This window comes from Nicotiana tomentosiformis, chromosome 12, assembly GCF_000390325.3.
Source record: "Nicotiana tomentosiformis chromosome 12, ASM39032v3, whole genome shotgun sequence".
In the NCBI taxonomy this organism is placed as follows: Eukaryota; Viridiplantae; Streptophyta; class Magnoliopsida; order Solanales; family Solanaceae; genus Nicotiana; species Nicotiana tomentosiformis.
Genome location: NC_090823.1, coordinates 126,129,146 through 126,146,267, shown reverse-complemented (window position 1 = coordinate 126,146,267; position 17,122 = coordinate 126,129,146). Strand labels below are relative to the sequence as shown.

At 35.2% G+C, this 17,122-nt stretch overlaps 2 protein-coding genes across 3 annotated transcripts; both read right to left on the bottom strand.

The window, feature by feature from the left end:
• Positions 1 to 1,020: 1,020 nt before the first annotated feature.
• On the bottom strand, positions 1,021 to 4,483 carry LOC104109105 (uncharacterized). 2 transcript variants are annotated; one of them, XM_009618309.4, is made up of 3 exons: positions 4,134 to 4,483; positions 3,037 to 3,178; positions 1,021 to 2,798 (listed from the first exon to the last, which is right to left on the bottom strand). In XM_009618309.4, exons 2-3 carry the CDS (start codon positions 3,170 to 3,172, stop codon positions 1,357 to 1,359), a joined length of 1,578 nt encoding a protein of 525 aa, XP_009616604.1. In that variant the 5' UTR covers positions 3,173 to 3,178; positions 4,134 to 4,483; the 3' UTR covers positions 1,021 to 1,356. The 2 variants fall into 2 exon arrangements, with proteins under 2 accessions (XP_009616604.1, XP_009616603.1); XM_009618308.4 differs by having other exon boundaries at positions 3,757 to 4,482.
• Positions 4,484 to 5,647: 1,164 nt separating this feature from the next.
• Positions 5,648 to 13,790, bottom strand: LOC104109104 (plant intracellular Ras-group-related LRR protein 7-like). Its single transcript, XM_009618306.4, has 10 exons — positions 13,486 to 13,790; positions 11,484 to 11,553; positions 11,222 to 11,268; positions 8,981 to 9,089; positions 8,794 to 8,879; positions 7,775 to 7,865; positions 7,296 to 7,381; positions 6,655 to 6,741; positions 6,426 to 6,558; positions 5,648 to 5,880 (listed from the first exon to the last, which is right to left on the bottom strand). Exons 1-9 carry the CDS (start codon positions 13,582 to 13,584, stop codon positions 6,448 to 6,450), a joined length of 786 nt encoding a protein of 261 aa, XP_009616601.1. The 5' UTR covers positions 13,585 to 13,790; the 3' UTR covers positions 5,648 to 5,880; positions 6,426 to 6,447.
• Positions 13,791 to 17,122: the final 3,332 nt, after the last annotated feature.

Genomic DNA, 17,122 nt, shown 5'->3' with positions numbered 1-17,122 from the left:
AAACATGACAACTCATATCAGTATTTCTTTTTTGTTTTTTTTAATTATAGTTTTTTTTTTAATCATAGTTTTTTTTTAATTATAGTCTACTCTGCAATGCATAACTTGAAAAGTTAGCACAACTAAAAAGGAAGATTAAGTAGATTGGACCACCTCATCTTAAGGGAAATTTTCATTGGGTACTTATATTAAACCAATGCATTTTACCATGATTAAATATTAAAGGAGGTGAAAATGTACATTAGTTAACTATAGTTAGGTGATAAAAGAATACGTGGAATAAAAATGTCATGTTATCATTTGTCTCATTCGAATCTAATATTTAGTCGGTGGCATTTGAATTGACAGTCGAAAACATAGAAAGTAATTTCCACTAAACGAATTGTAGATTACCAACCCTCAACTTAATGATGCGATTGAAAGATCATATCAAAGTATCTTGATGATTTTATAACTGTCCTTTTTTTGTGGATTTGGGGTGAGTTAAAACTATTAGCAATTAACTAATCAGGTGTTTGGTTTCTTCTCAATTTTGTGGCATCAAATTAGAAATCGAAAGAATTAAATCCACTAAATGCTGGATAAAATTAGTTGGCTAGATTCATCGTTATTTTTTCTAATATATATAAATTATACACTTAAACACATGATTAAACATATATTATACATTTGCAAGTTATATATGATTATTTGCCATGACGTTTTGGTGGCAAAAATTTGAACTCTAAATGCCAGGCCTGAAATTTTCTCCTTTATACAGGAGTAAGAACCTCAGGAGGAAAACACAAGTAAATGTAACAAACAATGGAGCAATGTGCAATTTAATACATTTAACAGCGAGTTCAAGATCTGCTCATCAGAAGTTGTCGAAACTATACACCATCAGGTCCATTATCCCTAAAAAAGTAAGCATTATTCTGTAACCTAACAAAAATGATAACCAACCTGCTGCTATAATTGATTAAACTACACTAATAATATAAAATTCTTTACAAAGTCGGCGTATATACTCAAATCCCATAAATTTAAGAGATTTTTCCATTTTGGATAGTTTGGTCATACCATAATTTGTATTTACACAAATCCTAAGCGCCTACCATAAGTCAAAACTCAAAGCAGTTCCTCTACAGAAACACGGATTGGTGCTAAATACAGAAATAATAGCAACTGTACAGATTGAAATAAGCCAAGCATACCTCAGCTCATGTAATACCCCTGCAAAATAATTTTTTACATCTGAGTAAAAATTTCCCCCTTCCATCATTACGATATACAAGAAAAATAGGAATGTGTATACTCAGCAAGAAGCGTCTTCAGGAAGTTCAGATGACGACATTGGTGTAACTTTAGCAAAACTTAGCTTAAGCCGTGACCATCTCTGCTCTTGTAACTCCAGGCTCCATCTCCAAAGACTTCTTCAATCATAGTGTGGGTTGGTAATAAGTCAACTTCACTCTTGGCACAGCTCAAATACCCGATATCCCATTCTTTAGTGCTGCACGGTCCCAACACAAAGTCATGCCCACTGTCATGGCTAATACTGGCAAAATCACTTGCCCAATGTCTACCATTGACAGTCCTTCCAAGAGTTGCTTCTGGAGCAACCCCAGGTGCATCACGCGTATGGGAGCCATCATAGTGACCCGCTTCATTTGAAACGCCTCTGCCTAGGTGCTGAATACTGGATGTAAAACCGCTGTTAGTATCAAATAACCTATCAGGGCATTCTGCGGATATATCAGTGAACACCTTGCTACCAAAGCCTACAGGTTTATAGACTTCCCAGGTCGTGACACCAACATTCCCGTCATATGCCTGTTTATCATCCTCATAAATCACATTGCGGCCAAAATCATTTTGATATTCTGGTGATTCTACCACAGAATCCTCATCTTCGTCCGTCATTTTATCTTCGTCATCAGCAGTGTCATCAATCTCCTGCCATTCATCATTATCACTATCGACGTTGGACGGGTCAAATCTGTTCTGCTTGGCACGTTTTCGCAAAATAAAGACGTTAAAGTAATAGCTGACAAGTTCCCTCCTGGAACGTGAGGGAAATTCAATAGCAAGATTGTTCCAGAAATCTCGGCCTAAAGAAGCAGGATTTGAGAATACAGCCTCATGAAATAAGTCCTCTTCCTCTTCACACCATTTCTCTGTCACTACCTCTCCCATATCACAGACACCCAGCCTAACAAATGTCTCCTCACCAAGGGATATCTTAAGTTTTTCTCTGGCTTCCATGATGTGTAGTCGAACACATCTCATGGAACCTGCGTCCTCACAAGAGCATTCGGCTCTTCCCACTCCAGCAATCTCCTCTTGGACTGCAGGTAACTCCATGTTATGCATTGGAACAATACACGTCCCAGCAAGTTTATTTTCATCAGAAAAATGATCAACACGATCTGATTCTAGAGCTTGAGATGGAAGATTCATGTTCTCATGTGAATCCTGCATGATGGGTTTATCCTTACTACCATGCCCACCCCATTCTGGCAATTCGGCTTGGAAATCTGGTCCGATAGGAACTAACTTTTGAGGAGAATTTCTCAAAAGAGAGAAGTATGCTTCCCTTGGATGAGTAATAGTCCTGGATGGAAGATAATATTCCGGAGAGCTCAATGTGTCAAAAGGCACCTCGAACCTGATTTCTTCTTCACTAATGCTACTAATGGGCCAAGAAGAGTTCGAAGCAGAGCCATCAATGGATGTCTCAGTATCTTGATCAGGAAAAATGGAAATTTCAGCAGCATTGCCGCTATCAGGTTTCTTGGCACTATCTTCATCTCCGCCTATTATAGATATGGGACAGTTCATAACCAAAGAATCAGACAACGGATAAAGTATCCAAAAACCATTTATATCCAAAGTCTGCAACTAAAAGTGCAGGCCTATCTGACAAACTAGAATAAAACTTTTCAAAGTATTCAAATAATGTGAATTAACAACAAAACTATCAATAAATAAAAGCATCGCAAATAGTCAACAAACACGCTAGCAAAAATGCTTCTTGAAGAATCACTCCTTTACCTGAAGCATAAGGCTTCATAGCCACTGATTCATGAGGAGAAAAGTCCAAAACTAGCTGACTGTTCGGTTCTACATGCCTTGGCTGCTTTGATGAAACCTCATACAAATCTTCACCAAATGGCCTCTTTTGCACCATATTTAACTGTAAAGGGAGTTTTTAATAAGATACTGAATTTGGAGAAGACCTAAGAATAAAATGTTGTTCCACACATTCGAAAAAACATGTAACCATAATTGCATAATACATCCAGAAATTTAAATGCTATATAAGTGCAAATTTATCCCTCAAAAAAGACAATTGGCAAACACTAGAGGAAAAAACATGTTGAAGCCATAGTCATGCACAGCATTGAGCATTTTCCATTAAACGTAACACCATATTGCATAGCCAAAAAGAACACTAACTAAAATTCTCCATTAACAGTGCATATTATGCCATGATAACAGTAATTTAACTATCAACAACTATGTCAATAAGAATAATTGAGCTCAGCCAGTTAAGAAGTCATTCTAAAATTTCTATTAGTGACATGTAGTGAGTCCACGTCCTTTGATCGAAAAATTAGAATGACATTAAAATGGTTATCTTATTATTTGACCCTTAAAAGTGAAAAAAAAAAAATTGAAGAGAAACTAATATTTGTCTAATCATATAGAAGAATCAAACAAAATAAACTATTTCTTAAAGAATGTCAATACTATTTGGCACAGCTCAAGTACCTTAATTGTGAAGCGTCTTGGTCAAATTGAGCAGGCAGATTTTTTTTTTTTCAATTAGGGCAAAATTTTAATTTTAAAATATAAACAGAAATTAGGATGAAATATTTTGTTTTTATTGAAAAACAATTGAGAGAAAAAGGGATAAATTATAATATAATAAAAACCCTAACCCTAGATCCCCAATTTAGACTCTATGCTTCCATCAAAAGCAAAATAATAAAATCAACCAGAAATTAATTCTGGGTATCAATAAACTAAACAAAAAAGAGAACGATTAAAGAAGAAACCCTAAATCACAAACTATTTATAGAAAAAATCGGTTTTTTTAGTTTTTGAAAAAATCAAGAGAAATCGAAGGAGAAAAACAAAAGAATTACCTAGTAAAAAATGATTAATTTACAAAAAAATCAAGGAGGAATAGAACAGATCTGGTGAATATAAAACAGATCTGAACCCTAACTTGGGAATTCAATTTTCGCAACGGCCAAAGCCAAAAAAGGTATCGATCGATAGAGGAAGAAAAGAATTAGAAGAATCGGAGATTGATTTGAAGAAATAGAGGAAAAATCGAGGTGGGTTTAAGGGAGAAAGGAGGTAGGTTTTGGAATTGGGGGAAAAATTGAATTTGTCGGCGATGAAAAAGGTAAAGCTAGGGTTAACGAAGTCTAATGTTGGAAAATAGTAATGCGGGTGGTCAAAAAGGGGTTCGGTAATTACAGCTAATTACGCCAAATACCCTGTGGTTATATATTGGCTGCACCGAACGGTGATTTTATTTAGGCAAATTGGTTAGTCAATAAGTCAAATAAGAGACGAGGCTGGATTCTGTTGGCTAAGAGTTTGAAACTGATTTGTTCACTTCCACTCTGAAAGTCTGCGCAACAACAAATAAAAATAAAAATTAAAAAGTAAACTCAAATGTTTCAATTGAATTTTTTTTTTTTTAAAATACCATTATTAAAGACAAAGAGACTATTGATTCTTAAAGGTTTGGATTGAATTTTGAGCAATTTTGAAGCAAGAAATGAAATTTCTACACATGTAAATTATAACGATCGTATTAACAACTTTGTAATAATTATAGTCTATCTCTTCATTTTTTTAACACGTAGGTAGGAATATAATTATTGTTGCATTTACAAATGCTAGTAGTGGATAGTGAATAGTGAACAATTTTTACCAAAGTTAAAGACAGTTTGTACTAGTCATGACAATTCATCAAATTATGACAAAGCAAGTTTTGTATCCATTAGAACTTGTTACATTCCGTCAATATTAGTGAATATTTTTTTCCAAAGTTATGGTAACTTGTACTACAATCATAATAGTATGTAACGACTTGTATCGAACCTTCATCAATAAGCTGAGTTCAAATTGCCAACCAACTGGATTATTAAAATTGTTCGAGCCGGTATACTTTACTCTAAAAATGCCGATATATTAGATTTATCTACCAAATATATAGAACTTAAAGCTTATCCTTTTATTGGCTGCATAGGTGACTTCACCACATAATATAAATATCAAAAGGACAATCCTTTTCTTCTTTGATAACTTTTGTGCCTAAACCAACTTATGCACACTTTAACTATTTTAACCGGATACTTGTTACCTCCCATCACAGCTACTGAATAACTCTATCCACCAAGACTTATAGTTTATTACTCTACTGGAACCATGAAAGTCTAACACACAATAGGTGTGGGTTTTGATCTACACTACCCTCTTTCCCCTCCCCTTCTCCAACCCCCTTATGTAATCGAAATTTTAAAAAAGACAAGTGGTCTTTTACTGAGGTTTTTAACCACTTTATTGACCACTAGACTACGTTCGTGGATACATTTAGGTTCTATAAAATTGGCACCTATATACAAGGTTTTGAGTGATGATATACAGCTCAATGAATATGTATTATCAAAATGGTAAAGGAAATCGTTAGGTCTGCATATCATTTACAATTACTGTAACTCAGCATAGATACAATTACGCACAAGTCAAAGCTGACAATCCATGATAAACAACAGAAGGGCTTGACAATGACTCATGTAAGGCAGCACAAGCAATCGCCTTTCATCAAAGTCAAAGCTGTCACAATGCCATCCAACCGCAAGACGCAAAGTTAACCTGCAGAGATATCATTATAAAAAAATCAGTATCGTCAATTGTAGCAATTTGAATGGGAAGTTTTAGAAGATTATTGATCTAGCATCTCGTGGAATCCCTTTTGCAACGAAAATCAATCAGATTCAGAAACTTGATGGACAAAATTATCATGCTACCATGGCATTATATCAGAAATTCTTATCATTTTCCATCTTTTGAAATCGAAATCACTAATAAGTTCCCAAAAATATATACTTAGTGGCACGAATATAATGGCAAATAGTACAAGCTATAAGCCTGGGACGTAAATGAGAAGAGGCAACTTTCCAGGCACACCAGGCTGGGAGGTAAGAGAAAGTAATGAAGACATGCATGTAGTTCAATCGGTCGACAAGAATGACTTGTCAAAATTAGGCATTAAAGACACTAGAATACTAAAAATTTGATGCCAACGGAAGGAGCAACATTGTGTAATGTAGCTACTGCATGGTTATACCGTAAGGGGAAGTTTCTACCAAGGAATTGGAAGTAAAAAACAGTAAAACCAAGATGAGCGGAAACCTTACAAAAATTGCATGTGGAGAGGAATCACAAGTCAACACCCTCATCAAGCCCTGTAGAACTGATTATCACATTTGAATCAATTTGTTTATCAAACTTCTGTTTACGGCGGGCTTCAAATTCCTTGAAGCCTTCCATCTGAAATAAATAAGTAAATAGAATCATCTGTAAATGACTTTTCCAGGATTAACATGACTGAGTAGTATCAATCTGTGAACAATACTGAGTGAAAACCTGTTGAAATTGGTCCATGGAAATGGGATTTCTGTGCAGTGCTATGTTCTGCAAGCTCTTGCATTCTCTTAACAAATTTAGAGGCATCTGAGTAACCCAGGTACCAATAGCAACCATGAGAATTTTGTAAAAAACATATATCTAACAGGAACGAGTGCAAAAACTTGGATGATAATGCTTTAAATGGGAGAGACTGTTAGAAGTTCAATCCATGACCACAAATGTGGATAATCTTGTACAATGAAGAGACCTAGATTTCACATTATGGTCATTGTATAAGTTAGATACGTTGTGCATGTTTCTTTTTGCACCGATACACAGAGCAGCAGTGGGAGCATTTACGTATATAGATAGTGCGAAGAGGGTTCTTAACTCTGCTTAATAGCATCCTTAGATATTAAGAGAGAGAGAGAGAGAGAGAGAGAGAGAGAGAGAGAGAGAGAGAGAGAGAGAGAGCACACTTCAAGCATCATCAGAAAATATCTAGTATATACGACATCAGATCTAGCTATTCAGTGAGACAAACAGTTAAACCTTTTATCCACATGGGTTACAATGCGTTGCACTTATTTATCTGTGATGAAGAGAGAGAGAGAGAGAGAGAGAGAGAGAGAGAGAGAGAGAGAGAGAGAGATGGTAACCTGATTGAGATTGTTATTGTTCAGGCAGAGTGACTTTAATTGAACAAGATTGCAAACTGAAGCAGGAAGCTCTTCAATAGAATTATCTGTGGCACAAAGTTGTTATTCATAAGCAAGACCGCAGAAAAATCAGTAAAAACCTTATTTGGCACTCTGAGGAAAAATAGAACCTTAAATCATGTAAGAATATAAATGAATGGTACCAATACTAGTGTTTTACAAGCTTAACAAAATAGAGTTGTGGATATTCCTTGACTTTCTAGGTCACCCACCACGCTCCCAATTTCATTATCGGTCATGACTTTCACTTAACTTTATATCGATTGTTTTTTTAATTAAGGATGCATCTTTTGTTCTTGTTTCGTTTTGGTACTTTATCCCTCAACATATATTGGACATGAAGCTCCAGCACCAGGAAAGCAAACGAAATATAGAAATAGCAAGAATCAGATAATAGGCGAGCTAAAATCTGAAGGTACCATTAGCTTGCAATTCTTCCAAAGAGAAGCAACTTCCAATAGATTCAGGAAGAAACTTTAACTTATTGTTTGAAACATCCAACAGCACCAACTGCATGGCCAAAACATCAATGTCAATTTTACAGCCTTATGCTCTCAAATAAGATGAATTGAGAATACTTGAGTCTAGGTAGTGCGCCTTTCTCAGAGAGACAGAAAAACAACATCATCACATAGAACTGAACTCATATATAGAGAACATCTATAGAATAATTATATGCAACCTTTTAGAAGGGTATCCACTTCCAGAGGAAATAGAGCAGTTAACTTGATTGAAAGACCTTAGCTCATCATCCCAAGTCACCGCGCACGAGAATCAGAAAAAGAACAACAAGTCTTTCAACGGTTTAGTACCTATCTTCTCCAAAGTGGCTTTCGTCAGAGTGTAGTGAACACTGTTTTACATTTCTCGGTTATCAATGACATAGGAAAAACTTATGGAGAATAAATTTCAATGTGAAGTCAGAGGGAATTAAAAAGGAGAAAATAAAGGCACTCAGTGTGGTGGACCTCAAGACAACCCGCAAAGAGACGCTTATTCTCCAAAGTCCACCACCCTCCCCAGGGAGCTTGAGGATCTTCTTCCAAAACCAAAATACAAGCACAAGATAGCCGAGCGACATCATTAACTACCAAGAGGAGAATAGAAATTCACAGTGAAGTGGAATCACTATGTAAATTGAGAAAAAACTTGAGCTTCCAGTTGCAAGAACAAAAAGTTCGTTAATTTGGAAATCAATTTGCTGAACAGTTCTCTACTAACAAGTGATAAGAAGCTCATTAATTTGAATATCAATTTGCTGAATAGTTCTATAATAAACAAGATTGACACCATTTCTTTAGCCACCTTAGCATCATTGTACATAACATTGAACAATGCACTACAGCCAGTGCAAAAATAATATTTCAACTAGCACCTATATAGAACTGCGTAACAGCATAAGCTGGCACCATATAAACTGTCAGAATAGATCACTTACATTCCGCAAGCTCCCAATTGTGTCAGGCAAGCTCATTAACAAGTTTGCTGAGACAGATAAACGCTCAAGCTTCACCAACTGGCCCACTGAATACAAGAGCATTCTGTTATTAGAATAGAGACTGTAAAAATATATAGAAGAGACATCTACTAAACTTCACATATGATCTAGAATCGCGGAGAATTACGTTCATCAGGCAAGGTTGTGATTTGATTCCCATCAAGTGTTGCAACTTTCAAAGACTGAAGCAATCCTAGGTTCACAGGCAGATGCTCAATAAGGTTATCAGCCAAAATCTGAAAAGAAATAATCAACAGTCAATTCTTTGGATAAATCAGATATAACCAACTCTTCATAGTATTGGTTATTCAAGAGAATACACCTTATGATATCAATAGCATAAAACATGAAAACTTCTTCAGAGTCCTCCGAAAATAAACACTTCTCACCAGAAGGAAAATGCGTACAGTTTTCCTAAGTAGAGCTGATTCATCTTAGTTGAGTGTTTGAGGGGTTAGAGAATATTCTTGCAAAGATTAGGACAAATATTTTTTTTTGACTTTTTGTTGAGTTTTGGAAGCATCCGAGGTTCCTGTTAGCATGGATGATTGGGTGCATTTTATGGAGAACTGTGTTTTCGTGTAGGTCCAATTTTTGTATACCAGTTGTATATTGGGCTTTTTCCCACCACATATTGCCTAATCATAAAAAAAGGAACTGGCTTGCATTCCAAATCCTTCACATGGTCATTGCCTCCTCTAAGACTTCTCTCTCTCATAGCTTAGGATCATCCTTTAAAGTTAAGCTGCCAGCATCTCTCCAGTTTTGAGTTTGCCATGATATTTTGGACAATTGCTATTGCTTTATTTGCTATTGCTTAAACCTTACATTACCAACAGAACAAACCAGTTATTATTTACTAGAAAACATGTTTAATCAATCCCCTCAATATTTAGCAAACCCGTTGATATAACAAATGAAAGGGTAGAACTGTCAGCCAGCTATATGCCTGAAGAAACATGAGGGGTTTGCTTAGACTAAAAGGAGAGAAGCTTTGAACCACATTAGTGGCATGCTTCTTCCTTCTATTTCAGGACATGAAAATGCCACGAGAATACAGATCGGATTTTTCTTATTAGAGTGTATTACAATGGTAGAGGGAATTGGTTGTTGTCTAGTATATGGTCTTGAGCAAATCCTTGAGTTAGCTTTTGAGATTGAGTTAAGCCTAATGTCAATTTTCTTAACATGGAAGCAGAGCCAGACGTATCCCCCTTATGGTGTTTTCCAGTGTGCGGCCTCATGTTATGTTGTCCAAGCTCCAGATGTCCAGTTCTAAGCAGTGGGGGGAGGGGGAAGGATGTTAGAGTGCCCCACATTGGTTGAGGGAATGAGTTTTGTCTCCTTATGCAGTCTTGGTCAATCCTCACCTTTCGAGTTAGCCTTTGGGATTAAGTTATGCCCAAGATCCATTTTCTTAACATTTCTTAACTAAAATAGAAAGAAAAGAAAAAAAGAACTTGCAACACTTCGGCTGATATAGCATACTATTATCTACCTTAGGAGAAGGTTTTTGTAAAAACTAGAGCTATTTTTAGTTTTTGAAGTGCCAAATAAAGCTCAGTCAGCTTGCGTTTATGCCTGTTTTGCAAGCTTTTTAAAATTTAGGAGTACCTGCATTAATTATTTAGCAGGACTTTCCTTCCCTTGTACAACTTTGTGTTATCAATGGTAACTTCGATCTTTCTTTCTTATTTTTTGTATTCTTCTACCTTTAAAGTATAACTAAGTATTCAGACTAATTACTCACTCCCCGTCTCTCCCCCCCCCCCCCCAACCCAAAAAAAAAAAAATCCACCCACCAGCCCCAATCAAAAATATTCGGGAACGCGCAAAAATACCAGAAATATTGGGGCATGTGCAAAAGGTTGTCTCCCTTAGGGATGAAGCAGAAAAGAAAGAAAGCAAATATAGCCTATGTCAGAATTGGTGGACACTGAGATAGAGTAGAACAACAATAACAACTATACTCAATCCCAAGCTAGTACAGTCAGCTATATCAATCATTAGTATCCATTTTGCTCCATTTAGACCTGTTTCATTCCAATTCTCAGTAATTTAGGTTTTTCCAACAGTAGAGATTCCTCATTCTCTACTGTTGACAACATCATGTCCTCCAAAAGAAGCTAATAGTTTTCCTAAAAGACTTTTGGCTGCAAGTATATGACCAACAATTCTGACCTAGCATTTTTCATGAGATTTGGATACCGATAACAAACAACAACAACAACCACCCAGTATAATCCCACAAGTGGGTGGATACCGATAACATAATAAGGTTATCTTACTAGATTTTCTTCTTTTGATGAAGCCCCTATGACACAAAGTGACAAAGATAGGAAAAAACATGTAAGTTTGTAGTACTTACTAGACGTTGTAAGTTAATTAACTTGTTGATCTCCATGGGAATTTCAACTGCCACAATTCAAAGACTGACAGATTAGCTTCAGGAAAAAAAAAAGGCTTCATGTAAAATGAGATCAAAAGATAAATGATATAAGCAATTTCCCCAAGTAACAACGTAACACGGGCATAAACATAGCAGTAGCAAATGGAATTGTAGTGATTTGTCTTTGAACTATAACCGGCAAGAAGATAGGAATCAAAAGCTTGAGAAATTATAGCAATACCCAATTTATTGTGTGTCAAGTCGAGGGTGCGTACAGATCTCTCCAGGCTAATAACTTCATCCGGAAAAGACTGTACAAGGAAAAAGCAGTCAGGAAATCATGAATTTGACTAACAGAAAGGATTAAACTGTGTCCTTATCTGACATATTTACATTCATTCACAGCAAGCATTATTCATTGAAACCAGCAAACAAACAACAGTAACTACTGAATCCATGCTACAATCACTATCTAAGCCTTGTACCCACCTTCATGAATTAAAGTCAATGGGATCTAAACCAGAGGCGGATTTAGAATTTTTAATACATGGGTACGCTACCGAAAAAAAGAAGGAAAAACCGTATTAAGTGGGACTTGATCCCTCTTCTTTTTGGTAAATAACCCAACCTTCAACATACATGGGTGCACTACCAAAAAAAGGGAAAAAACGTATTAAGTGGGACTTGATCCCTCTTCTTCTTGGTAAATAACTTAACCTTCAACCAAGTGCACCATTCAACTTTCTTGAAGCATGAGTGCCAACAGTTAATATTATATCAATTTTAGAAAATATGTACATAAAATATCTAATTTTGCGAAAAGACCATAGGTTCACGTGCCCCATAATTTTCCCTATAAATCCGCCCTTGATCTAAACCTATTTCCTTGTAAAGCCATACCCTCAATTAGATTGGGAAACGCACACAAGCATGCATGTTGAATGTATATATGAGCAATACATACGCACACACGACATGGACACTTCATGATTAAAACAATCATATCTCATCATTGAGTCATGGACAGTCAGTAGCTTAGGAAGGGAAAGATCTTTCAGTTAAAAATAACTGCATGACATCAACGTCAGCACTCCCTTAAATCAACTTATGGTCCTGATGCCACTAAATGTAGTTACTCCGTCTCTCTAATTCAGGGGCGGAACTAACATTACGGTACCAGGTTCATCCGAACCTGGTAGTCTGGTACTTTCGACGCATAGCATAAATTTATGTGTAAAAATCCACGAAAATTGCAACAAATAGTAAATATGAACCCAATATAATAGGTTCAACACTAATAACCTCAAAGATTGAACCAACAGAAAATAAATCTTAGATTTGTCTCTGCTCTAATTTATGGGGCACAATCTTCAATTCAAGAATCAAATTGAACTATTTCTCATGCAGATCATTTACTTTACGGGAAAAAAAGAGTTCACAGATTTGAAATTTATATTAAGAGTACTATGTGATCATGACTGCGAACTTGGTAGCAAAAATGTTAAAGAACAATGCAGAGTGCAGACAAAAGTTGCATCTTTGACTCATAAAATGAAAACGTTTCGCAAAGGAATTACTTAAAAAGTAACCTGACACTAGTTCCCACCGAATGTATTTGGCCACTTGTCCATTTCTTTTTTTTCATATCAAACGTCTAGCTTCCTTAGAGAACAGAGAACATTCGAGAAAGAGAGACATGGATTAAATTCTCCTACATATAGATAAATGATTATGTATATCTAAATAGTGAACTTAATCTATCGCCGCATAAACTTTTTTTCTCTTAGGCAATGTACTCCAAAGTGTCATGAAGGTTAACATCCAAGTCAATTCCATAAAATATTCATAGACCTCCTTCATACATCATAAGAAAGTAAAATGCTCCTCGCGCCAAACAAGTCTATAACATAGAAAAAGGGAATTGGCAAATTAACAGCACCAAAATCTGAAATACCACAATCAATCAATCAGCACAATTCGTTGAAGCCAAAAGTCCATATTTTCAGTTTACGGATATTTGATCCAAAATGGATAGAAATAAGAAAAACACAGGGCAACACACACTGGGCTGATAAATCAATCAATCAACTAAGCCTTAAACCTAAACTAGTATATAAATTCCACGATACTCGGTCTTTCATTTCATTTCAATACTAAATACTTACAATTTATACAGTCAGCTAATAGCTGTCATGAGAAATTAATAAATAAAAAAAGGAAAAGGGAGAGAAGAAATGAAATGCCTTCAATTTGGAGTCGCGTAAAGCAACGATGCCAGTAGAACGCCATCGAGCCATTCGGGTGGCTTTAGTATCTGCCGCCTTGCTACTGCAACACCCCATTTTTTATCACCAGATTCTTCTTTCGACTCTTTCGATTAAAGGGATATTTTCCAGTGGATGAATAAAAAAGTAATGGAAGAAAGAGAGCAATTTGGTCGAGGAAAAGAGGCGTTGAAGACGAAGGCAGACGACTATTTTGATGAAAGCGTGTGGGTTTTGCGCAGAGCATTATTATTTCTTTGGTCAGATTTATAGCATTGACGTTGGATTCTTCAACTCTCAAATGACGCTGACATTAATATTGTGACACTTTGGTTTGCGTTATTGGGACCAACAAGTAGCCAATCGCCCATACAAATATACTCAGTCTATTCTAGTTCTAGTTTAGAGAGAGTGTACTGTATACCAACATGTGGCATAAAAAGTTAAACTACGTGAATTTTAATCGATATTTTAAATTATATTTTTTTATTATATTGATATGAGCAAAATTATAATTTGTAGTGTATTTTGTATAATTTTTGAATATTTAATTTTAAATGCTGAGTTTATCTAATCTATTTCAGCTTTAATGATAAGTCTAATTGACTCTCGACACGCGAAACATGATAACTAATTTGGGACGGAGGCAATATATAATAAAATAATGTAATGAATTGGTGCATAATTTAAAATAAAATCTTACAACAACACAAATTAGGACATGTTTAAATTATAAGTATCAAGAGTCTTGTTTAAATTATAAGTATCAAGAGTCTTATAACCACATATATTAAGTAGGGATAATACATAGGAACTAGGGGTGTCAATGGTTCGGTTCGGTCGGTTATTTTATAAAATTTGTATTATACCAATTTTTCGGTTATTCTATTATGTATAACCAAAATTAGACTTTTCGAAACTATCTCAATCATGTCGGTTTTTCTTCGGTATTGATATGGTTCGATTAGTTTTCGATATTTTTTTAAATATCATGTAAAATTCACCAATAGAAGTAGAATGCAATAACATTCGTTCTTTTATAGGACTTGGCAAAACTCTCTAGACATTTTTACTGTTTAAAAGGTTGATGAATTAAAAAAATGAAAGATGGTAGAGTATAGATCCATCAACTATTCTACAACAACGTAAAAGAAACCAAGCAAAGGCAAAGAAAATATAAATTACACGAGTGGAAGATATTAACCAAACTGGGACTCAAGAATAAAGTCTATAGAAAATTAAATATTCAAAAAGATAAATCTAAATTATATGAAAGAAAACATATTCAATACATTGTAGTTTGCTACCCATAATCGCTAGAATACTTTGTGTCTTGCTAATGAAGATACTTGAAATAACTTAGTTTAAGTAGAAGTAGCATAATAGGTTTTAGAAATTAGTATTTTGAGTTTAATTACTTGTTGGCTTGTAACAATTTTCATAATTCCAAGGCCCAAAGAAAAATTTAATGCATTATTATTTTTAAACTTACTATATAAATATATTTTCCACACGTAAAATTTATTCGGTACGGTTCGATATTTTTTTGGTTTATTTTTATAAAATAAAAAACCTACCCTAATTATCGGTGCGGTTATAGATTTATATAAAAATCTACGATTTTTTTAAAAGAAACCTAAAAATCGATTTGGTGCGGTACGATTCGATCGGTTTAATCGGTTTTCGAATATTGATTGAAACCCCCTAATAAGAACCCCTTGAACTATGGGCTTTTTCCAATGTGACACTAGAACTTTGCGGGAGTTCTAGCACCCCTTAAACATTTACAACTCTAATTATTAGACCCTTTTCAGCTATTTTGGCGCCTGATGTGGGTTCACCAAAATAGAGCACGTAAGGGCTCTAAAAATCTGCCTTAAACCAATGCAATATTGCCATGTGGCCTTTCCAACCTTGACTAGTAAGTATTTGTTCCAATCCCTCCATAAAAACACATTTCTTCTCAAATAGACCCACCCCCCATTATTGCTCAACTTATACGAGTTTTTTCATCAAAAATCAGCTTCCATTAATATGAAATTCTACTTTTTCAGTTTTTATCTTTGCTTATTATCTTATCCTATAGCTTTTATTGTTTATTTTGTTGGTATATAGGTTTAAAATGTCAAAAGAAAGCTTAAGCCACATTTGTATGGACAAGGAAGACTTGATGTTGCATTCCATAATGCGATACGAACATTAGGGTTGTTCATTAGGATCGGATATCCGAAATCCGAACCTATTCGTTCAATTTCGAATTTCGAATTTCGGATTTAGATCGGATTTCGGATTATGTTTATTAAAATTTTGGATATTCGGATCGGATTCGGATTGGTATAATGTTAATCCGATCCAATCCGAAATCTGAAATTATTAATGCATGTATAAATACTAAACTTTAATTTCGGATAGTTAGTACTTCCTTTACAACTTTTTCCAAGTTATTACCTTTACAATTGATGGATTTAGTTATATTGGCACCACAGTACCCTCATAATTGCAGAAACATGAATTTTTCTTGCTGTATTGCCTCTTTTACAAAGAAAATATACGTATGAATTTGCAACTTTGAGGCATAACAACTCGAATCTCCAAAGAAATATTTTCTTAGAGATGCAATGCTGATAAAAGGGATAAAAAGCAAAGAAATGTTTGTATTAGCACATAACACAAAAGAAGTAGATAAGGCAGATGCATTAGCCGATTAGATTAGCAATAGCCTTAATAATACGTATAATCCGATCCGAAATTCGAAATATTAATCCGATCCAAACTTTAAAATCCGATCCGATATTAATTCGGATCGGATTCGGATTGCATTTTGTAGAATCTAAAATTCGAAATGTACTCAATCTGATCCGATCCATGCACAACCCTAACGAACATGGTTTATTGTTGCCCCTACTCACTTCTTGGTCAAAGAAGAACCCAGGAAGACGATATTGGGCTTGTCTATTTTATGGTGTATATTTGATGCTTCAATTTGTGCTTAAAATTCTAATTGTTTTAGTTAATTAATGGGTGGTTTATTTTCACAGAATAAGTCGTGCAAGTTCTTTCGATGGAGGGATGATGAAATTGGTGCGCGTTCAAGTTTGTTCTTCCAATATTAGGTGACAAAATTAAGGAGCTTGAAGAGGTATTAGCATATTATGAAAATAAGAAGATGCAGACGGAAGATTGTATCTTATGGCTCCAGCTTTGAACTTCTTCACCAATCTTGAGACAGGGCGTATGTACTCACTCGTACTGACCAATTTTTTTTATTCAAACTGCTTAGATAAACAGAATTAGGGAAGAAATCATAGGTAGTTTTATGGTTAAATAAAGGGAGAATAAACGGGGTCTCTATCGGCTGAAAGAAGTAGAGTGAATAGGATAGAGATTCTTTTAACCGGGTATTAAAAAGTAGGAGTGCTTATCGGGCGGATAATTATGCTTAACGGTTCGGCTTATCGGTTATCGAATTATAAATATAGTAATCTGCTAGCCATCCAATAAGACAACGGGCGGATTGTTATCGGATTAACGATTATCGGGCGGTTTATCGGCTAAGTCAAATAAAAAAATTTTGAACAATCATTCGGTCAATACCAAACGGTTTCAAATCAATACC